The sequence below is a fragment of the Solanum tuberosum genome, unplaced genomic scaffold (genome assembly GCF_000226075.1).
Source record: "Solanum tuberosum cultivar DM 1-3 516 R44 unplaced genomic scaffold, SolTub_3.0 scf00265, whole genome shotgun sequence".
NCBI lineage: Eukaryota > Viridiplantae > Streptophyta > Magnoliopsida > Solanales > Solanaceae > Solanum > Solanum tuberosum.
This window is the reverse complement of record NW_006239189.1, coordinates 808,646-830,633: the sequence shown is the minus strand read 5'-3', so window position 1 is coordinate 830,633 and position 21,988 is coordinate 808,646. Positions and strand designations below refer to the sequence as shown.

Genomic DNA, 21,988 nt, shown 5'->3' with positions numbered 1-21,988 from the left:
AAACCTCACCAAGTTGGCTCTATCTTTATGAATGTTTGTTGGATTTATATATCAAGTACTTATTATTGTGACATGGACACAAGAGAGTAAAATCCCTCAATTTTCGCTGTTTTTGCAGGGAAAAAGTTGAGAAATTTTGAGCCCAAAAAATATTAAATACTAAGAATTATAATCTTCCAATACGAGTAGTAAATAGGCACGAATATCTATGCTACTTTTTATTTATTTTGTCTTTGTACATAAAGAGAGACGTTGAAGATTTTGTAAGTTCCCTTTCACACGTTGGTCTTACTCAGACACACTTCTATTTCTGCATAAACTTAAAGAATCTTAATAATGTAATGTTTTTTAGATTCTATTCTCATCAATTATTTAATCTATGTCTTGCACTTTTTTATTCTTTTTTTAAATGCAAATGTATAGACCATTTATGAGGATTTTATTTCAGGTAGATTATATTCAATAGTTTATTCACTACTACCATATTGCATTTGAAATGCAAAAATTCTTTTCCTAATTAATAAATATACACTTGTACTGACCTCTCTAATTCTTACTATTTGCTTATTATTTTTTTAGACATGAAAATTGACTTATTTGAAAATTTTCATAAATTTCGTTAACTAGTAGTAATAAATTCGACAGATACATCTCCTTCTCATTTTGAAAGTATTGAAAGCTGATATAAAAATCACATGAAATAGTGATACAAGGAACATTATATTAATATTTGAAACTCTATATACGAATAAAATCAAAGAATTGCTATTTTAGTTCATAGCAAAAATCTGATTTCATCCATCATTAGACATGATATCAATCTTAATCAAGAAAAAATATAGTTGACCAAGAATAAGTCAAACATTACAAGACATCCTCGTACTTGGCTACAATGAGTTGCAAGACAAAGATTTGGTCCATATATTGTGTCTCTTATCAAATCAAAATTCTTTTTTTTCCCCAGCAACATATACTATATTTTTAAGAAAGAATTTAAGTTTTATACCAATAGTGTAATTTTGTTTACGCAATCATATCATTTATAAAATAATTATCGGACAATATTTATGATATACGATATAGTAGTTTGATAGAAAATTAATAACTAAATTATTATCATAACACGTTAAAAGTCACATATATTCCGAACTCCCTTCGGTGAAAAATTATATGATTTATACATGGTTAAAATAACTTTTTAGGTATATATAGTAGATGTCAAGCCCCCTTCGACTACTTTGTGTGTCTATTTTTTCATATTTTGAACTCCCTTATTGAAAATCTTGGCTCCGTCACTGGTTATTAGTTATGCGGGTATTACCTATTTCATCTTCTATCTCGTGTAAGATAATATATTAATTCTTTCATAACTTATATATGTATTAATTATGTGAGTTCCTAAATTACAAATCAAACATCGTATTAATTTTATACATGAATAACTTACTATCAAACGTTAATACAACTTATACATGAATTAATACATAGATCTCTTTACTAGCTACCAAACTATCCCTAATTTCTTTATGGAAAGTACAAAGTCACAAGGTGTTTTGAGTTAAAAGATGAAAAATCAAGAGGGTGCAGAATAACAAAAAAAAAAAAAAAAGTAGTACAGCACAGCAATGACCAGAAAGTAACGGTAACATGAGGTGTTTTTGGAAGTTCCTTAAGGGGTATTTCCGGAATATGTATACTTAAAAGAAAAAGTTAACGGACACTTTCACACACAAACTAAGACAAACAACACTAAATAAACCTTAAATTTAAGTAAAAATTCACTTTCAAAGAGTGGGTTGCAGGTGCTGCTCAATCTTTTTTTTTTCTCAATCTCTCTCTCTTTCTATATATGATACATATCACATCAGCTTGACTTCTCTCTCTCTCTCTCTCCAATCACCTTTTTTTTTTCTTATTTCATTGTCTTTGCTTGTTTACAGCTTTTTACTTTGTTATCTCATTGATTTACTAAAACCCCACTTGGATTGAACAAGTATACATCTTTCTTGATTCATTTTTCTGATACCCATTTGAGTTTTTAGTTGAAAAAGATTGTTTTTTTAAAGCAATGGCAGCTCCTCCTAAACCTGAAGAAATTAGTCATCCTCCAATGGACCAGCTTCAGGGTTTGGAGTATTGTATAGACTCAAATCCTGCTTGGGGTATGAAAAAGATTCAATCTTTTTTAATGAATGACCTTGCTTTTGTCATTACTGTTTGATTTCTTTGTGTTTTTTTTTTTGCATGAGATGAATCTGTGAGAACTGAATTTGGATGTGTGAAACAGGGGAAGCTATTGCTTTGGGCTTTCAGCATTACATCTTGGCATTGGGGACTGCTGTTATGATTCCTTCATTTCTTGTTCCTTTGATGGGTGGAACTGATGTAAGCTAGTTTTGCTCGAGTTTTCATTTTTTTTTCTTCTTATGTCTAACTTCATGTGTTTTCATTGATTGGAATTTGAAAATCATTTAACAAATTTTTCATGAATTAATTTTTTTTTATTTACAGTCAAAAGAATCAACTGAACTTTTTTCATGTGACTTGAATTTCAATGAACTTGGAGAAAGAAAAAACTTCTCCCCCATTTCAATTTGTACGGTCTTGACTTCATATGGAGTTTAAGAAAATAGAGAACTTTTTTGAATCTTTTGGTCACGTGGAAAGTTAGAATCAGAAATAGACAAAAGACAAGAAGAAAGTAGGACAAACAAATTTAAACAGAGTGAGTATTAGTATGAATTAAGAAACTATTGGTTTTTGGTTGAAGAATCTGGAGATTGATCATGTTGGTTTTTATGATTTCTGATTTTGATGTGCTCTTGTTTGGTGGCATTTTTTATTCTTAAATGTCAGGGTGACAAAGTGAGGGTGGTGCAGACCCTGCTTTTTGTTGAAGGAATCAATACACTCCTACAAACTTTATTTGGAACCCGTTTACCTACTGTAATTGGAGGGTCATGGGCTTTTGCGGTACCGATAATTTCCATAATCCATGATTCGTCATTGACAAGGATTACTGATCCTCATGAAGTAAGTAACTCTGAGAATAGTAGGTGATTTTGTTGATTAACTGTTCATAGTGATGTATGTAGTTTATTGATCGGACTTGTCACATTTGTGTCGTGCTGCTGATAATAATGATGTAGTCTGTATGATTAACTCAATATGCATCCATTTTAAAACAAAATCATCTTGTGAATAGAATACCCTTCGATGTAGATATGTGATTGTAGCGTTTTGCTATAGGGCAAGGTATATTTGCACTCTACACTGTCAAAGAGTGCAAATTTATTAGCCATTTCTCGACTTATAAATATTCTATTAGAGAAAACTTACAGTATTTCTTAATTTTTGTTTTTATCCTTACTTGTAGAGATTCCTTGGTACAATGAGAGCAATTCAGGGAGCATTGATAGTAGCATCAAGTGTTCAGATAATTTTGGGATATAGTCAACTCTGGGCTATTTGTTCCAGGTGCAAATTATCCCCAAAGATGAACTATTTTGTTCACTCATAATGTACTGTTCTCATGTTTATGGCTTCATCATACTGACTTGCTAATAACTTACAGATTTTTTAGCCCAGTGGGAATGGTTCCGGTTATTGCTCTGGCAGGATTTGGTCTTTTCGACAGGGGTTTCCCACAGGTAGGTTGAGGATCATCTACCGAAAACAAGATTATTGTTATCCATTGTATCAATGATGTACAAGTCTTGGTCAGCTTACACTGATTACTGCTTTGTGCTTGTGCAATTTTATAACAGGCTGGACAGTGTGTGGAAATTGGTGTACCAATGTTCATTTTATTTGTGATCTTCTCTCAGGTATGATACTTTTTTTGACCTTTAATTTGACATTTTTTGGTCCAAAAATGTGAACTAAATTCATATTTTTGGCCAGTCTGTCTTCTTTTACAACGATGAGAATTATGAAGAGAGTGCTAATTCCAAACTTTTCTGTCATCTGTTTCTTAAGTGTTTAGCAAGGGAACTTCAAAATGATTGCCTGATGAATTATTCATTTATTGTCCAGTATTTAAAAAACTTCCAGTTTAGGCAGTGGCCGGTGATGGAACGATTTGCTCTAATCATCACAATCACAGTTATTTGGGCTTATGCACACCTCCTGACCGCTAGTGGTGCTTACAGACATCGCCCAGACGCTACCCAAAGGCATTGTCGCACCGATAAAGCAAACCTCATTTCGACTGCACCATGGTTGATATTTCATCTAATTACTTTTCAGATGAATGTTGCTTGTATATCTTTCTAACCTGCAACATTGTTGCCTTAGACATTCTATAGTTTTCTGTAGGGTGTGATACACGACACATTTCAGTCTTGATCTTCCTCCTAAGTTTTTAGGATTAACGAAATTATAATCTCTACTCCACTTTGCTATTCAGGATAAAAATCCCATATCCACTTCAGTGGGGTGCTCCTACTTTTGATGCTGGTCATGCTTTTGGAATGATGGCTGCTGTACTTGTCTCCTTGATTGAGGTTAGCCCTGAATAAAATTGATACCTTAATCATACTTTTTCCATTTTGTACAGCACTGAGTCTTACTCTTTTGTCTTCAGTCAACTGGAGCATATAAAGCAGCATCTCGTTTAGCAAGTGCCACACCACCCCCAGCTCATGTTCTGAGTCGTGGTATCGGCTGGCAGGTTTGTGCAGTAATTTGTGACAAACATGCTATCTTCAGAAATTTGTATATGTTTGTGACATATCAATAAGTAGATGATTACCTTTTCCAAATCTCACCTCTAAAGTGTGTTATGTCAAGTGATTAAATCAAACATTCACTTCAGGCGGATATCGATAATACATAGATTCATGATCACCTTACTTATCAAAAAAAATAATATATTCATTCATCATCTGTAGTTGTACAATTTTAAGTGCAAAATGGAACCTCGTAGGTCGGTAGTGTTTATGTTAGGACTTAAACAAGAAGTTATATAATTCTAAGTGCAGAAAAAGTGATGTTGGCTTTTGATGATATTTCTTGAAAAAGAAACCACGGAAAAGCCTCATATTTGCATGAAATTTATGGAGATCTACAGACTGATGTTGGAACTACTTTTTTTTTTTTTGCAGGGTATTGGTATCCTGTTTAGTGGACTTTTTGGGACTGCTACTGGGTGTACAGTTTCTATGTTAGTAACTCAAGTCCTATATTACTTCTATGCAATGTGATTTTTATCTCTCGGTTTAACATATCTTTTATGGTTAACAGTGAGAATGTGGGACTTCTTGGAAGCACTCGTGTGGGTAGCCGCAGAGTTATCCAAATTTCTGCTGGCTTTATGATCTTCTTCTCAATTTTAGGTTGGTGATCTTCTGTGGACTCAACCAGACCTGAAAGAATCTTTCAGCTAGTCTGAACTTGCTCATAATCCATTTTTTGACATTTGTAGGCAAATTTGGAGCATTATTTGCTTCAATTCCTTTCCCAATATTCGCTGCTGTATATTGTGTCTTGTTCGGTCTTGTTGGTGAGAATCCTTAGCAACTCCACTCCTTACAACATCTTTCTGCAGATCTCTTTATCTATTTTCCCCATCTGACTTACATTTCTTTTATTTCCAGCTTCTGTGGGGTTGTCATTTCTGCAGTTCACAAACATGAACTCAATGAGAAACCTCTTCATCGCTGGTGTTTCTCTCTTCCTCGGGTTGTCTATTCCCGAGTACTTCAGGGAATACACCACTGCTGCATTTCATGGTCCTTCTCACACTAAGGCTGGATGGGTGAGTAAAATATATTATGATTAAGTTTCCAAACTTCTAATTGTATATTAAGTCATTAGTAATTGATCTGGTTCTCTTGGAAATATGCAGTTCAATGATTTTCTCAACACCATATTTCTGTCTTCCCCAACTGTGGCTATGATGGTTGCTGTGTTTCTCGACAACACACTGGACTACAAGGACAGTGCCAAAGATAGGGGAATGCCATGGTGGGTGAAGTTCAGGACATTTAAGGGTGATAGCAGAAATGAAGAATTTTACACCCTCCCTTTTAATCTCAACCGCTTCTTTCCTCCTTCATGATCATGTTAGCGATATATCTGGACCAGAAGGAAGGCGGGGAAAGTGAAATATGAGAAGAGTTTGATCTCAGGGTTGATCCCTAATGATATATTTGAATCAAAGAAAAAACTCTATGTAGGCAGTTGTGATGAAATTCTAGGAAGTAGACATCAGTTGACATGAATATTATTTATTCATTTATTTGTAGTAAAAAATGTCAAGGCCTATTTTGGCATAATGAGAAAATTTTCTTACTCTTACTCTGCTCTTCTCTGTGAGTACCTTTTCCCTTCCTAATTTTTGCGATAACAGAAAAAGTAAGAAGGAATTGTTGCAATGATAAAGGTGCTTTTTTATTCACCAAAAATTAGTGTCACAGTATGCATGGGACTAATTTCCTATCCTCCTGCACTTTTTCCCCTGGGATATGATACAAAAGTGGACAAACAATTCAATGTTGGGAGTATGAATTCGAGTTGTTGAGGGAAAACTATGACCACCCTCCCTCTAATGCCTGCACATGCACTCTTTGCATCTGGGGTGTCGATAAATGCTACGACCCAAACCTCTCACCTGCACTCTCTGACCTTCATCAATCATCTTTCTTATCTTCCCCTCGAAACTGTGCCATCCAATGGTCTTATTTCTTGACAAAATTGCAGAAAGCCTCTTCTTGCTAGGCCTCAATGTGGGAGCATGACCACCACCATAATATGTTCTGAACCCCGACACGAGGGATGATAGCTGACTTCCTGAGTCTGTCATGGCAAATACATCAGATGTTGCACACGCGATGAAATCTAATGCTGCAAGCTGCATTAAAAGTGATAGTTTTTGTTGTTAGAATCACACATAAGGGAGTGTGTGTGTGCTTATCCCCGTCACTTAAAATAGGAAACAACTTACTTGAGAAGAAAAGTTTCTAAATGGAGCTAGTTCACTTGGTGTGAGAAGATCTTCCTTGGTCACTAGGTTGAGATAGAGGGTAGTTAAAGCTTGCATCCTTGATTGACCTCCATATATGTCAGAACCAGCAAGATAGATGTATGTTCCATGTTTGAAACCGAGGCCAGCGAGAACTAGTCCTGCTTCTTCTGGTGTCAATGGACATTTGCCCGTCTTTCTTAGCTCCTGTGGAGAAAGAGGCCTGCAGACATCCCCAAAATATGGTCAATTGAACCATCACACAAACCATGTTACGCCAAATGGTGGAACTGATATAGAACATAAAATATACTTTGATTTCTTCAGACGCTCAAGAAGTAAAGGAAAATGGACTTCTCGATAAGATTGTAGTTCACTTCTCTCAGTTTCTCCGCCACCAAACTCACACATAGAGTAGGCCACCATATCAATCTCAAACCTTAAATGCAAAGCAAGGTACTTGGAAGGGCCTTCTGCTGCATGATAGTGTCTCAAGGGAACATGAGGGATTAAGTTTCCAAGAAGTTGCTTATCCAATGTGCTCCTAGCAAAATCATACCTCCGAATCCGCCTAACCAGTAAAGAACCTATTTGTTGGATCTCTGGCACAAATTTCAAGGCATGGAAGTTGCACTTGCACCTTAGTCTCTGCAACAAAATACAAATTTGTACTGTAAACAAGAACATAAAACCAACATACCATCATTGATAAGTTTTACAATGTCCTAAGCATTTGAAGCACAAACTAGACATTAACTTTCAGATGTCATTCCAAACTTGCATCTACCCTATAGACAATTGAACAATTTTAAAGAATGCTCTTCACCTGAAGTTCATAAGGCAACGGGTCAAAGCCTAGTCTATTTCCATATCCTAGAAAGTGAACAACTCGATTGCTTAAGAGGAGGGGTAGTATTTTCTTGATGTATTCATCAGGTGTAGCTTCCTTTGAAAGATCTGCATCAGTTATCTAAGCAAGGTGAAAGGTATCATATGTTATTGTCCAAGTCAATACATTTTCATGTTCCAACTTTCTAACTAAAGAAGAAAATAAGTTAGAAGAGAACATACAAGGCTTCCAGCTGCTTCCACATCTAGTAGTTTCAGATTAGGAGGGAGCTCCTTTATGATATTGACTTCATCCTTCAACATATTCATGAAATAGTCCTCTTGATATATATCCCCAAACTGGCTGTACTCACACAAAAAAAAAAGGTGTGAAAGCTTGCTGTTAAGTTAAACTAAGTGGTGGACGGGATGTAGGCTACTGATTACTTTGGTAGTAGCAAAAATCTTATGCAAAGAAGAAGAAGATATGCAATTGAAAAAAATGAGTCTATGTCTATCAACCCAAGATTTATGGAAAAACAAGAAATGGATCTTCTGTAGAAAAGTTGAAGCTCAATTGATCCCAAAAGTTAAAAGAGTTCAAGCGCGATACAATTTTCTTCAGATCAATGCATTAAATGTAATTCATGAAGCAAAACCTTTTGTAGAGCTTAATTTGAAATCTGTAACTATTTAATTGCTGAAACTAAAACAATTTTTTTTCTGAGAACTAACCTAGGATCCTTCCAGACATTGCTATAAAGAAACTTGGGAATGACCAAAGTGGCATTTAGGAGAGATGCTACAGCAACAGCATTGCAGACCTGCAGGCACAATTACAAAATTTCAATTCACAATCGACTAACCAAACATGACAGTCCTTATCAAGTAGACTCAACTGTACAACTTGGCTAAAAGTTGAAAGGAAAAACAAGTTTATACACTTACAGCAACTCTTTGTTGATTTAGTCCTCCGTTTGCACTGATCAATATATAACCAGTGATGTTTCTAGGTTTCCCTGCCCTGACAACTTACAACAATTATACCGCAATTCAACATTCAAAGGGAGAATCACACTTTCAAATATGATCAGAAAATTGAACAAATTAAAGATGTATATAGTAAACAACATAATTCATGCATGAGCAAACTATACATGAAAAAATATCCTATTACCATGTGGACTAGTTTTATCTGCACAAGGTTTCCAAGATGATGCCTGAGGATATGGCTCCTCCCATAACTTTGATGACTCTTGCTTGAACTCCCTCTATAGCAATTTAAGGAAATTCAAATATAAGATAGATGTTAAGATTGTCAGTTACAATCGTTTTAAATGCAATTTCCAAATGAAGTTAATCAAGTTAAGTATCACAACAACCTCTGCAAGAGAAGAAGCAGCCAGATTTAGTAGCCTTTCATACAGCTTCACCGGACCTTCTTTTGCTGACCTCGGTACCATTTCCACCTTCAGGTACAAAATTAGATAGCAAATTAAAATAAATCACCTCAATAGAGCTTATACTATTCAGAGAAGCATGTCTACTGGTTCCATTCGGTATATTAGGCACTTCAGCCATGTCATACCTCGGCCTTACTTGATCCTTGTAAAGAAAAATTATTCTGTAGCATCACAGGGTCAAAAATCGAGAACAGAAGAGAATCCAAAAGGTAAAGAAAGCCCATTAACAACAATGTGAAAAAAATAGACCTAATATGTCTATGCAGCCACCACATTTGCCTCTTTCCAACATAAACTCCTTTACAAGGAGTGAACTTCGCAGAGTCATTTTTCATCCCTTTGGTCAAAACAACTTTGTCCCAATTGTAATCTCCCCCTGATAACCTTCTTCCTATAAGAGGATCACCTCCGTATTGCATCTCTAAACTTCGAAATTCATTTTCTTTTACCCCAAATGATATATCTAAATCCTGGTTCTCCACTTGACGGCCTCTAGGAGACCCTTGTTTCCCCATTTTGTCACAACTAATATCTCAGAAAATTGGAGTTCAACTTAACAGAAGCAAAAATCAGTTACACTATCTCCCCAACTATATTACATTTGTTTTTGTGAAGACCCCATTTCAAGAATTAGTCTTCCATTGGAGTTTGTTGAAAAAGTTATAAGAAAATTAGATAAAACTGAAACGTCTCTATGCATGAATTGGAAGTAAAGTTAAAGAAATTGGTGACTGACACACACAAACCAAACCAACAATGGGTCATGAAAAAATAACGTATGAGTAAAATTTAAGGCATTAAAAAAAGTTGAATAGGACATATACAAAAAAAGAGAATTGTCATCTGCAACAACTACTTCTCACCAAACTGTGAAAAAGTCTGGTCTTTATTTGGTGTTCTTTACAAGGGAAGAACCCTTTACATGGCATCAGGGATTATTATAAGTACTGCAATTCTTTCATTCATATGAAAAGGCTTATATTATTGTTTTTTTTTTTTTAAATTCTCTGTCATTGGTGGGGTCTTTTTAACCAACTTTGGATACCAAACGGTTGGGTTTCCCCAATTTACTGTATTTTATATTCTCTAATTTTGTTGATATTTTCTTCTACCTCATTTTTATTTTCTACATCTTGTATACAAATAGAAAGATAAAGTTCTGTACTTCTATATTTTCCTATATCCATTGGCACAAAATGTGTGTGCGAGACTTTTATTATTTAATTGTATTCTCAACATAAACATCATAAGGGAATAGTGTTATGCAAGAGTTTTCCTAATTTTTTTCCTACGATACTAATTTGAATTATTCGTTGGATAATACCTAAATCTCAAGAGATCAATGTTCATGTCCAAGCCAAGACAAAATATATTACTCCCTGCGTTTCAACTTGTTTGTTCTATTTTCCTTTTTAGAGGTTGTTTGGATTGACTTAAAAGTTGGTCAAACCTATTTTTAAGTCAGCTTTTGACTTCTAGAAGTGTTTGACAAATATAACAATAACTTAAAATAAGTCAAAGAAGGACTTGAAATAAATTAGGAAGTGTTTCGCAAGGTTAAAACAAAAGTAACTTAAAATAAGTTAAAAACCAAAAGTAGGCCTTCCCTACGGTTTAATTTTTCGACTTAAAAGTCATTTAAGTTTGACTTAAAAACTACTTTTTTAAGCCAATCCAAACGGGCTCTTAGTCAGTTTTAAAAAAACCGTCTTTACTTCTTTGGCTACTCTCTTATTTCAACTTTCCACATCACATATTTAAGATTACAAGAGTAAAGAGAATTTTGACACATTCAACGTAATTTTAATTTAAAACCACAAGATTCAAAAGTCTTTTTACTTTCTTACACTAAGTGAAGTTAAAACATGACTAACAAATGGAGGACCGGAGTGGGTGATTTCTTCCATTCTAAGTATTAGAGGACAAAGTTACTTTATCTTTGCTTGTGTTGGTGAGAGGTAGCACATGAGATAGTTGAGATGTGTGTAAGTTGGCCACACACCACATCTTCTTCTTTTTCCGCTCAATTGAATGGTTCAGCAAGAGATGAACTTTCTAAAGTAAGATATTGAGGCCTTTAAGACTTCATATGTTCATGAGAAGTTCAATTCAACAACTTGACAGTAATATAAAAATATACAACCATCTTTCTCAATCCTTTAGTGATTTATTACATTTTCCAACATAGTTCTGACGTTCTTCAGTTGAGCAAGAACATGTTTGATATTCATTCTTTCCTCTGGCAAGTCTGAAGTGCACCTCAGAGCTAATTCCATGATGGATGATAAGAACTGCACCTTTCCTGTTTTGTTCTTCTCCCCTGGTATCATAAGCTCGGGGTCTATTATCTCGTCCATTCCGTGTGGCCATGATTGTCTTATCCACTCCCTCAGGCTTAAATTTTCAGCAAACATTCCATCCGTTGGTTTCTTTCTCGTAAAGGTTTCCATCAACATGACACCGTAGCTGTAAATGTCGCACCTTGTAGATACGAGTCCTTCCAATCCAAACTCTACATTGAAATAAAACAATTTATCAAGAGAATATGGTATCTTTAAAATGGTTGAAATTTGAAGGAGAAATGAAGCTTGTTGACATGATTATTACCTGGTGCAATGTATCCAATGGTTGCAAGTGTTTTGGTTTGTACAATACTTTCTCCTACCCCTAATAGCTTTGCCAGGCCAAAGTCACTCACATGTGCAACCATTTCTTCGTTGAGCAAGACATTGCTAGGCTTTAGATCACAGTGAACTACGGGCACAAAATAGCCTTGATGAAGATAGTCTAATGCTGATCCCACATCAATCATTATGTCTACTCTCTTCATTATATCTAAGGAACAAGTTTCAGAATGAAGCCAATCATCCAGGCTTCCCTTAGGCATGTACTCTAATACCAAGGCTTTGAAATCAATGCTGGAGCAACTATTGATGACTTTGGTCAGATTTCTATGACGAAGGTTGCGTAAGACTTCACATTCTGTGTCAAAACTCTTGAATGCGCCTTCTGTTTGCAAGTTGAATACCTTAACGGCCACTATAGTACTCCCAAATGTTGCTTTGTAAACAGAGCCATAACTTCCAGAACCGAGCAAGTTGCTTGTACTGAATCTGTCGGTTGCTTGTTGAAGGTCATGGTATGAAACTCTTCCATGTACCGTGGCTGGAGAGGCATCCGCCTGATGAGTAGCAATGTTTGTCTTCCTCTTTCGACTTCTAATCACCAAAAAGATGGTGAGCATGACTGAGAGCATTATGACTGAAGAAGCCACCAACAAGATCAACACAATAAGAAGCACCATCTTTTTTCTTTTCCTACTAGGAGAATTAGACCTACATGCTGGTATCTGCAACCTAGCAGCACCACATAATGCCTCATTTGAAAGGAATGAATCATAAGAGAAGTTCACGAAAGGACCTCCAATTGGAATTTCACCACTCAATCTGTTGTTAGATACATTAAGATAGTTGAGATGTGAAAGAGCTACCAATGATTTGGGAATGCCACCAGAGAGCTTGTTATGAGACAAGTCTAACGATTCCAAGGCGATCATGTTCCCCATTGACTCTGGAATTGGTCCTTCTAGTCTATTTTCTGCAAAAGAAAGTTCAGCCATATTTTGCATGCCTCCAATTGTGCTCGGTATACTTCCTGAGATTTGATTCTTCGATATATTCAGCAACGTTGCGACTTTCAGATTTCCAATTTCTGGAGGTAGAGAGCTTTTCAAGGAATTTGAGGATACATCAAGATGCAAGAGATCATTGAGGTTCCACAGGCTGGGAGGTATGCTAAAAGTCAATTTGTTGGAACCTAGGTAAATGTATCTAAGAGATGTAATGTTCCCTAAACATGCTGGTATAGAACAGCAAAGCTCATTATTTCCCAAGCTCAAGAATCCTAGTTTCTTTAAATTGCAGAGTTCCTCAGGGATAGGTCCACTTATCATTTTGTTGTCATACAAATTCAAGGCTTGAAGATTCTTTAAATTCCCTATTGTTCTTGGAATGAACCCACTCAAGTAATTGCCTTGAAGTAACAAGAAAGACAAACCACTTAAATTTCCTATTTCACTGGGAATGTAGCCTCTGATTTCACTATTAACAGCATAAATGTAGTCGAGAGAACTTGAGAGATTTCCAATAGAAGCCGGAAGATTTCCATTGAGTGGATTATAACCTATCCACAGTTTTCTCAAATGTCTGCAATTTGTCAAGGAATCAAAGAAAATCAATCCTGGAGATGAAGGCTCTCTTGTGAAATGATTGCCGTTCACGTTGAGGTACTCTAAACATCTTAGATTACCAAACGACCTCGGAAAATGACCAGAAAAGTCATTATATCCAATTCCAAGCCGGAAAATATTGGAAGCATTTGAGAGAGAATTAGGGATGGCTCCAGTAAGGTTATTGTAACCAAGATAAAGTTCTTCAAGATTAGGAAGACCAAGTCCTATATCTGATGGTAGACTTCCAGTAAAGAAGTTCCCTAAAAATGAAATGCCCCTTATGTTTGACATGTTGAATATTGTAGATGGAATAGGACCTGTTAAGAAATTGTAATGTAGATCTAATCTTCCCAAATTGAAAAGATTACCAATCTCCCTTGGTAACTCACCTGATGACATTTGAGCGACTCATTAGGATATGAAAAGCATAGGAACATACACCAAATCTTGGAAAAATAAAATGACAAGATGATACCTGTTAAGTTGTTTTCTCTTAAGAAGAGGTCAGTAAGTGAAGTGCAGTTTCCAAATTCTTTTGGAATGTTTCCACTGAATAAATTATTCCCAAGATCAAATGCTCTGAGATCAGGCATGTTCAAACATATATACCGGGGCAATGTGCCAGAGAGATTATTGCCATAAAGATTGAGTGATTGAAGTGAAGTTATGTTACTTATAGAAGATGGTAAAGGACCACTTAGGCTACAGTTCTGTGCATCCAATATCTCTAGATTACGAAGATTTCCAATCTCTTCTGGAATTTCACCTGCAAATTAAATCATAAATAGAAAGTTTACTTTCTGCAGTATATCAATTAAGGAGTGCATACATGACTCAAAAAATATGTTTCATGTATGCACAAAGAAGGAACCTAAAAGCAAATATGTATAACTCACCTTTCAAGTCATTACAACCAAGATATAAAATAGACAGCACATTCAAGTTCCCAATCTGTTTAGGTATCAATCCACTGAACTTGTTGAATGACAATGACAAAATCTGAAGCTTTGAACACTTATCTATCCCCAAAGGAATTTGACCATCAAATTCATTGTCAGAAAGTGCAAGCACCATAAGTTCTGGAAGGTTCAAGCATATATCGACAGGAAGATTTCCAGACAAACTATTTTTTGTCAAAACCAAACGTTGTAACGATGAAATGTTGTACAGGCTAAGTGGTACAGAGCCTGTTAGCTGATTTGATCCCAAGCTCAACCAAGTCAAGTTCTGAAGATTACCAATTTCATTTGGAATTTCCCCTTGTAACTGATTAAATCCCAAGACTAAACTCTCAAGTTTGGAAGCGTTACAAATATCTGGTGGAATAATACCTGTGAAACTGTTAAAAGCTAGATGCAAGTGCTGGAGTTCTGGCAAAAGAGAGAACCATGAGGGAATATCTCCTGTGAACTTATTAGAAGTGACATTTATAAACTCCAATCTATGCAAATTAGCCAACTCTCGTGGCAGAATTCCTTGGAAGCCGTTGCTACTGATATCGAGAGAAACCAAAAAGGACAGATTTCCCAAGTGAGGAGGGATGGTACCTATTAATCCCATATTGGAAATATCCAAGGTTATGATCCTTTGATGGCGAGAGCCACAGGTGACTCCAATCCAATTGCAAACGGAAGTAGTTGAGGTCCAGTTGCTTGTCAAGATATTGTAAGTATCAGAAGTAACATAGGATTTCGAAGCAAGTAGAGCAGCTTCATCAGTTTTGAGATTGACTTCTGCAGTGGCTGATAATATCAGCAAATGATGCCATATTACTGAAACTACAAGAGGGAAAAGGAAATTGATTTTTCTCTTCATGGTTGTGCATATGTTAGAATAGAATACCTTAGTGTTCCAGTAAACACTAAGGTATAAACCCCCATTACCGATAAATGATTTTAAAAATACAATTGAATAAAGAATTCAAGCAGTTGTTATTTTTAGGGTCAATCAAGAGAAATGGAGGAAAGGGACAAACAATGATGATGTTAGAGTTGAATTCATTAGTATTTTCCATCTTTCAAACATAATGGACTGATTGTCATTCTTGAATTCATTAACATATAAAAATAGGTAGTATAGAAACAGACCAAATAAAAGTCAGTACTGATTGTTAATTACTACTTAATTTAATATATCATTTTGAAAACGAGAGTCACCCTTTTGGACAAACATAACATGGCTTTTCCCATTTCTTGGTTATACCTCAATATGAACTCAGGATGGGTAATATTTACCAGTATGTCTACATGTTTGACTTAATAATTAGAATGGTCCACAACATTAGAATTCTTTAATCAAACTTAGCAAATTATAAAGAAGACTATAGTAATCAAGTATTTTATTATCGATTTCCCCTTATTATATAGATACATATTAATATAATGAACAGAAACAGCTAAGGAATAGGATATACTGCTAGTCAAATAACTGGATAGAGAAGCTGAGATACAGACAATCAATTCTTGGACTTTGAGCCTTAAAAAATCAGAAACTAATATGAACATGTCCATGAGTGGTAATGAACAAACTATTGGTTACAAAGTCTTTATGTAATTGTAACTTTAATTAGGGTTATTACAGAGTTTTACCATCTTTTAACCAGATTCTGTAATTTTTTTTACTATGTCGGATGTTAGTGTTCTTAACTTAAATTCAAAAAAAATAAAATTAGCTTGTTTCATGGTTGAATACTTATTGCAGTTTTTTCACAAATAACACTATTTATATAACACTAATTGCGAATATAAAATTTATTTCATGAGAATTAGGAAAAAGCAATATGGAACCAAACAGGCCAAAATTCATAAAAGGATCTCAATAGGAATAGGAAAATCCGATATTACATTAGTGTTACAGAAAAGAATCTTATGCAGCAAGAAAGGAAAACAGTCTAGGTATGCAGCTAAAAAGTTAACAAACACTTTCTATACCCTCAAGTGACATGAATCAAATGTTTTTATGTACTTGCAGAACATGAAAGAAGTTGAATCTTGATCTTTTGTAGTATTCCTACAACATCTTTCATGTTGATCCTTTCTTCAGGAGATTCTGCAGAGCAATCCAGTGCCACTTTCATGATGGATGCTACACAATCTATCTTGTCCATGAATTTTTCATCTTCTGGCGTTAGCAAATTCGCATCTACAACTTTGATTGTTGCCTCTGGGAGTGAATCACTCACCCATTTCTTTAAACTAAGATCTCCATCAAATATTTCATCGTTAGGCCTTCTCCTCGTAAATGTTTCCATCAGCATGATCCCATAACTATAAACATCACATTTTGGCGACACCAATCCTTCCCTTCCATACTCTACAATAAAAGCACACTTACGGTTTATCATAATATCATATAATCGAAATAAAAGGCAAACAAAGATAGAATACTGAAAAAAGAAGTATAAGAGATTTGATTTACCTGGTGCAATGTAGCCGAATGTTGCTAAGGTTTTAGTGTGTAAATCACTCTCATCTTCACTGAGTAGTTTAGAAATGCCAAAGTCACTTACATGAGCGACCATGTTTTCATCTAGCAAGACATTGCTAGGCTTCAGATCACAATGAATCACAGGTGCTGAGCAACCATTGTGGAGATATTCCAATGCACATGCCACATCTATCATTATGCTTAGTCTATGCAGGATGTCTAAGAAGTAGTTGTGTGAATACAACCACTTTTCAAGGCTCCCATTAGGCATGTACTCGAGCACTAAAGCCTTGAAATCAAGGTTGGAGCAACTGCTAATGACTTTGGTGAGATTCCTATGGCGAAGGTTGCGAAGAACTTCACATTCTGTTTCAAAACTCTTGAATGCACCTTCAGCTTGTAGGTTGAACACTTTAACTGCAATGGTAGTCCCATCTCTGAGAATTCCTTTGTAAACAGAACCAAAACTCCCCGAACCAATGAAATTACTCTCACTAAAATCATTAGTGGCTTGTATGATTTCATAGTATGAAATTCTTTCCATTGTAGCTAACAAATCAGCTTCAATTGGAACATTTCCTTCTCTTCTGTACCTCATCCACACAAACGCCAATGTTACAAAAACAATTATCACAGCTGCTCCCAGTAGAGGAAAGACTATCAGAAGTAACTTCTTCTTCTTTGATCTATGGTTTGAAGAAGTGGGGCACGGGAGGACACGAAATCTTGGAGCACCACACAAGGCTTTATTGAACATGAATGACTGGCTGGAAAGGTTCTTGAAAGGACCACTAAAGGGAATTTCACCCTGCAAGCTGTTAAAGGAAACATTGAAATAGTTGAGATACCGAAGCTTCTCTAAGGACATCGGAATTGATCCAGATAGATTGTTATTCGAGAGGTCTAGAAATTCCAAACTCGGTATGCTACCAATTGAGTCAGGTATAGATCCTTGTAGCTTGTTTTGTGCCAAAGAAAGGTGTATCAGATTTTGCATGTCTCCAATTTCTCTTGGAATACCATTTGAAAATTGATTATGCGAAAGATCTATACGAATTGCAACCTTTAGATTTCCAATTTCTGCAGGTAAAGAACCACTCATGTTGTTAGACGATAAGTTGAGCTCCAGAAGATCTTTGAGGTTACCTAAGCTTAATGGTATATTGGAACTCAATCTGTTGGAATTGAGTTTTATCCCCCTAAGGGAAGTAACATTCCCTAAACATTTGGGAACAAGTCCTGAGAATTGATTTTCACCCAAGTATATGTTACCCAAGTTCTGCAATTTACATAGGCTATCTCCAATAGATCCTTTTAGCCTGTTGTTAGCCAAAGACAATTCCTGAAGCCTGCCTAAGCGGTCAAGTGTCCCGGGAATCGGTCCAGTCAATCTGTTCCCATATAGATACAAGTAGATTAAGCTGCTTAAATTCCCTATATCATTTGGAATTCCACCTTTAATTTGACAATCAGAAGCGAAAATCTTTTCAAGAGAAGTTGAAAGGTTCCCAACTGTGGCTGGAAGCATACCATTTAGAGGGTTAAAGGAAAGACTCAGTTCTTTTAGATTTCTGCAGTTTGTCAATGAAGTTAAGAAGCTAAGTTCTTGAGAAGACTGATCACTGCTTAAATTGTTTTCCATCAAGTTTAGGGTCTCTAGGAGTGTCAAATCTCCAAGAGAGTTGGGAATCGAGCCGGAAAGTTTGTTCGTTGAAAGGTCTAGAACAGTTAGTTTTGAGCAATTTGAGAGAGAATGAGGTACAGTCCCAGCAAGGTTCGTTAGGCCACCTAGATAAAGAAGTTCAATGTTGGGAAGCATAGAACCTATATTCGATGGGAAGGTTCCCGATAGAGTACTATCTGTAAGATCAATCAATCTCAGTCCTGAGATGTTGAAAATCCCCATAGGAAATGAACCACTGAATCTGTTACTCCCCAAATCAATGTCCACCAACTCAATGAGATTGCTTACCTCTTTTGGTATTTCACCTGCCAAAGTTATATAGTACTAATGATCTTTAGCTAGGTATTTTAACGTAGAAAACATTTATATTTTATTGTCTGCATACCTGTAAGCCTGTTTTGACCAAGATATAAACCTTGAAGCATAGTAAGATTTCCAATCTCCCTCGATAAAGATCCAGTAAGATTGTTGTTTTGCAGTGACAGAAGTTGTAGTGAGGAAATATTGAATATGGACTTGGGTATAGAGCCTGTAAGCTGGTTTCTCTCCATGCCTATCATCACCAAATTAACAAGATCCCCAATTTCCTGTGGTATTTCCCCTGCAATCATGTGACAGCATCTTGTATAAGTAGCTTAAAAAAGCAAAAATAGGAAGACTTCATACAAAATAGAAGACCTTGTATCATACCTGTGAAAAGGTTAAAACCAAGATATAAGGTCTGCAAGTTACTTAACATCCCAATTTCACTATGTATCGGTCCATCAAATTCATTATTCGATAGAGACAATAGCTGAAGTTCGTAACATCTTGACAAGCTTTGTGGCATATGACCTTGTAGCTTATTAAAAGAAAGATAAAGCCCTTTGAGTATCGGGAGACTCTCACATAAATCTGTAGGGAGGTCACCGGATAAACCATTTTGGGAAAATCCAATAGTCTCAAGTGTGGAAATATTGAAAATTGAGAACGGTATAGAACCTGTAAGCTGATTAGTTTCTATAGTCAACCAGTTCAGGTTGTGAAGATCACCGATCTCATTTGGGATGTTTCCATGAAGGAAATTGTCAGAAAGAATCAACTTTTCCAGCTTTGTGGCATTTGAGAAGGATGGAGGAACAGAACCAGTAAGATTGTTATTTCCCAGGTTTAAGCCCCTCAAATTCTTAAGATTTCCAATGTCTTTTGGGATGTTTCCCTCTAAAGCATTGAAGGCTAAATCCAAAGCTTCAAGATTGGAAATGTTAGAAAGTGAAGACGGGATTAAACCAGTAAAACTATTATTTTTAAGAGTAAGAACTTGAAGTTGAGCTAAGAAACCGAACCAAGAAGGAACTTCACCACTAAAATTGTTATAACTCAATCTCATAAGCTTCAATCTACGCAAATGAACCATTTCTTGAGGCAGATTGCCATAGAAATTGTTGCTTGTCAAGTCAAGAGAAACAAGAAATGTGAGGTTCCCAAAAAGTTGCGGGATGGTTCCTGTTATACCCATGTTGGAGATATTCAAGGAAGTCACTCTGTTGTGCCTAGAGCCACAAGTGACTCCAATCCAATTGCAAACAGAAGTGTCCCGAGACCAGCTTTTGGACAAGAGCTGAAAAGGGTCAGAAATGATTTGAGATTTCAAGGAAAGAAGCGCGAACTGATCAGCCGTAATATTGGTTTCTGTCTTGATAGCTAAGCTAGTTACTATACATTGAAGTAACAAAAATGCTAATTGAGAATAGAACAAGGATTTCTCCATGAGTGTCATTGCTTTGAAAAAAATTGAACTTGGTTATTTGAATTAGTGCAATGAGGATTTGGGATATATAAAAATGTTTCTTTTCAAAGAGTTTTATTTTAGTGAAGTTTGTATATGTCTCATTCTTCACAGAATTAGATTGGACTTCCGTTTTAAACGGTATCTTTTTTTTTCCTTCAAAATTTCTCATTTTGGTATCTAGAGTTCACATTGGAGCGACTAAATTCGGATCACACACCGTAGAGCTCATTCGGAATAACGCTTTCAACATAATTTTCTCCATATTCGGAGCGTCGAACCAAGACATCTGATTAAGAGTGAAGTAGTCCTATTACTGCACCACAATTCGTGTTGATCATTTTAAACGGTATCTTGAAAGACTTTGACATAATTGGTTTGTAGGGTATACTTCTTGGGCTGAATTTTCACAACCGCAGCCGTGATAGAGATTATTTGAGGGAAAAAAACAAAACTACATAAATGGTGAAGATCATCATTCCTGAAGTCAAGTAAACGCTGCAGTACAGTCAAAGGGGAACTTTCGATTCATTAAATATGACGATTGTAACCGGCCTTAGTACTCTCTGTTGAATCTGATTAAGTGGCCGATTAAGATTTGAAATTTATGAGTTTTCAATAATTTGCTAAGCTTTTTGTTATTGGATTTTCAATAGATATTTTTTTTAATATATTTAATAAATTTCTCAATATAAATATAGGTTTTACGCAAAAGTTACAAAGTTTTGGAACCCATACTTGAAACTCTGCATCCGCCCCTCTATGGTTCTATGCTCTCAATACTAATGATGCATTACTAATATCTGCATATCTTAAACCAACTATGAAATAACTCCTAAGGGATTGTTTGGTAGGGTTTTAGATGTGAGTTATGCAAGTATTAAAAATATCACGTTTGATAATTAATTACGAGGTAAGTTATTCATGTATAAAATTAATATAGCGTTGATTTAAAATTTAAAAACAAGCATAACTAATACATGGATAACTATATTTCGTATAACTTACACATGTATAAAACAATACATAAATCTTATCATAACTTACACATGCAAGTATTTGTTATGGAGTGTTAGTTATTTCATCTTCTACTCCGTATAAAATAATACACCAATTTTCTCATAACTTATACATGTATAAGTTATGTCGATTTCTAAATTGGTAGAGTTTAATTTTTCTATCCTAAAATTATTTTACAGATATGTAATTTCCTAAAAATATGATAATTGCTTATTTTTCATTAACCACTTAACACTTTAACACTACAAAGCATAAAGAAAGAAGATTGGGTGTGTTTGGTATGAAGGAAAATGTTTTCTTGGAAAACAAGTTGATTTTTGACTTATTTTCTCATGTTTGGTTGGTGAGTAGAAAATATTTTTCGGAAAAGAGTTTTAGTGTTTGATTTATGAATGATTTTTTTTTGAGAAATATCTTTTATTTTTACTAGGGTAGAAAATAATTTTTGAAATTGAAAATATTTTTTAAAAACAAACTTAAATTTTTTTGGGGGTGGTGGTAGGGGGTGGGTTGAGGATAGGGGTGAAAAATTGAAATTTTGAAGTTGAAAATATTTTTTAAAAACAAACTTAATTTTTTTTGGGGGTGGGGTGGGGGGTGGGGG

General features: G+C 35.4%; 5 protein-coding genes across 6 annotated transcripts; 1 reads left to right on the top strand and 4 right to left on the bottom strand.

The window, feature by feature from the left end:
• Positions 1 to 1,816: 1,816 nt before the first annotated feature.
• LOC102604223 (nucleobase-ascorbate transporter 2) lies at positions 1,817 to 6,300 on the top strand. The gene is made up of 14 exons (XM_006358064.2): positions 1,817 to 2,162; positions 2,288 to 2,385; positions 2,857 to 3,033; positions 3,377 to 3,477; positions 3,575 to 3,650; positions 3,768 to 3,827; positions 4,036 to 4,220; positions 4,409 to 4,505; positions 4,586 to 4,672; positions 5,106 to 5,164; positions 5,245 to 5,336; positions 5,426 to 5,503; positions 5,598 to 5,758; positions 5,849 to 6,300. Exons 1-14 carry the CDS (start codon positions 2,069 to 2,071, stop codon positions 6,059 to 6,061), a joined length of 1,578 nt encoding a protein of 525 aa, XP_006358126.1. The 5' UTR covers positions 1,817 to 2,068; the 3' UTR covers positions 6,062 to 6,300.
• A 29-nt stretch (positions 6,301 to 6,329) lies between these two features.
• On the bottom strand, positions 6,330 to 9,907 carry LOC102603655 (uncharacterized protein At1g04910). 2 transcript variants are annotated; one of them, XM_006358062.2, is made up of 10 exons: positions 9,381 to 9,907; positions 9,175 to 9,261; positions 8,970 to 9,063; positions 8,741 to 8,823; positions 8,528 to 8,616; positions 8,036 to 8,156; positions 7,791 to 7,934; positions 7,278 to 7,612; positions 6,947 to 7,187; positions 6,330 to 6,853 (listed from the first exon to the last, which is right to left on the bottom strand). In XM_006358062.2, the coding sequence occupies exons 1-10, from the start codon at positions 9,768 to 9,770 to the stop codon at positions 6,548 to 6,550; spliced, it is 1,890 nt and encodes a 629-aa protein (XP_006358124.2). In that variant the 5' UTR covers positions 9,771 to 9,907; the 3' UTR covers positions 6,330 to 6,547. The 2 variants fall into 2 exon arrangements, with proteins under 2 accessions (XP_006358124.2, XP_006358125.2); XM_006358063.2 differs by having other exon boundaries at positions 8,741 to 8,811.
• A 1,423-nt stretch (positions 9,908 to 11,330) lies between these two features.
• Positions 11,331 to 13,870, bottom strand: LOC102586860 (probable LRR receptor-like serine/threonine-protein kinase At3g47570). Its single transcript, XM_015313745.1, has 2 exons — positions 11,863 to 13,870; positions 11,331 to 11,767 (listed from the first exon to the last, which is right to left on the bottom strand). Exons 1-2 carry the CDS (start codon positions 13,775 to 13,777, stop codon positions 11,415 to 11,417), a joined length of 2,268 nt encoding a protein of 755 aa, XP_015169231.1. The 5' UTR covers positions 13,778 to 13,870; the 3' UTR covers positions 11,331 to 11,414.
• LOC107062766 (probable leucine-rich repeat receptor-like protein kinase At5g63930) lies at positions 13,828 to 15,301 on the bottom strand. The gene is made up of 2 exons (XM_015313759.1): positions 14,383 to 15,301; positions 13,828 to 14,252 (listed from the first exon to the last, which is right to left on the bottom strand). Exons 1-2 carry the CDS (start codon positions 15,299 to 15,301, stop codon positions 13,828 to 13,830), a joined length of 1,344 nt encoding a protein of 447 aa, XP_015169245.1.
• A 983-nt stretch (positions 15,302 to 16,284) lies between these two features.
• Positions 16,285 to 20,429, bottom strand: LOC102586527 (probable LRR receptor-like serine/threonine-protein kinase At3g47570). The gene is made up of 4 exons (XM_015313743.1): positions 19,287 to 20,429; positions 18,982 to 19,197; positions 16,904 to 18,901; positions 16,285 to 16,798 (listed from the first exon to the last, which is right to left on the bottom strand). Exons 1-4 carry the CDS (start codon positions 20,353 to 20,355, stop codon positions 16,443 to 16,445), a joined length of 3,639 nt encoding a protein of 1,212 aa, XP_015169229.1. The 5' UTR covers positions 20,356 to 20,429; the 3' UTR covers positions 16,285 to 16,442.
• Between the last annotated feature and the right edge of the window lie 1,559 nt (positions 20,430 to 21,988).

What these genes read in the sequence shown, in the direction of transcription:
- LOC102603655 (XM_006358062.2), bottom strand. Translation starts at nt 9,770, where the DNA reads ATGGGGAAACAAGGGTCTCCTAGAGGCCGTCAAGTGGAGAACCAGGAT. An exon ending in TGGAAGCAGCTGGAAGCCTT is followed by an intron (nt 7,935 to 8,035) that starts GTATGTTCTCTT and finishes CACCTTGCTTAG; the next exon opens with ATAACTGATGCAGATCTTTC. An exon ending in CGTTGCCTTATGAACTTCAG is followed by an intron (nt 7,613 to 7,790) that starts GTGAAGAGCATT and finishes ATTTTGTTGCAG; the next exon opens with AGACTAAGGTGCAAGTGCAA.
- LOC102586527 (XM_015313743.1), bottom strand. Translation starts at nt 20,355, where the DNA reads ATGACACTCATGGAGAAATCCTTGTTCTATTCTCAATTAGCATTTTTG. An exon ending in TGGTCAAAACAGGCTTACAG is followed by an intron (nt 18,902 to 18,981) that starts GTATGCAGACAA and finishes TAACTTTGGCAG; the next exon opens with GTGAAATACCAAAAGAGGTA. An exon ending in ATTCGGCTACATTGCACCAG is followed by an intron (nt 16,799 to 16,903) that starts GTAAATCAAATC and finishes CTTTTATTGTAG; the next exon opens with AGTATGGAAGGGAAGGATTG.
- LOC107062766 (XM_015313759.1), bottom strand. Translation starts at nt 15,301, where the DNA reads ATGAAGAGAAAAATCAATTTCCTTTTCCCTCTTGTAGTTTCAGTAATA. An exon ending in TGGTTGTAATGACTTGAAAG is followed by an intron (nt 14,253 to 14,382) that starts GTGAGTTATACA and finishes TTTAATTTGCAG; the next exon opens with GTGAAATTCCAGAAGAGATT.
- LOC102586860 (XM_015313745.1), bottom strand. Translation starts at nt 13,777, where the DNA reads ATGTCAAACATAAGGGGCATTTCATTTTTAGGGAACTTCTTTACTGGA. An exon ending in CATTGGATACATTGCACCAG is followed by an intron (nt 11,768 to 11,862) that starts GTAATAATCATG and finishes ATTTCAATGTAG; the next exon opens with AGTTTGGATTGGAAGGACTC.
- LOC102604223 (XM_006358064.2), top strand. Translation starts at nt 2,069, where the DNA reads ATGGCAGCTCCTCCTAAACCTGAAGAAATTAGTCATCCTCCAATGGAC. An exon ending in AGACTCAAATCCTGCTTGGG is followed by an intron (nt 2,163 to 2,287) that starts GTATGAAAAAGA and finishes TGTGTGAAACAG; the next exon opens with GGGAAGCTATTGCTTTGGGC. An exon ending in CTCATTTCGACTGCACCATG is followed by an intron (nt 4,221 to 4,408) that starts GTTGATATTTCA and finishes TTTGCTATTCAG; the next exon opens with GATAAAAATCCCATATCCAC.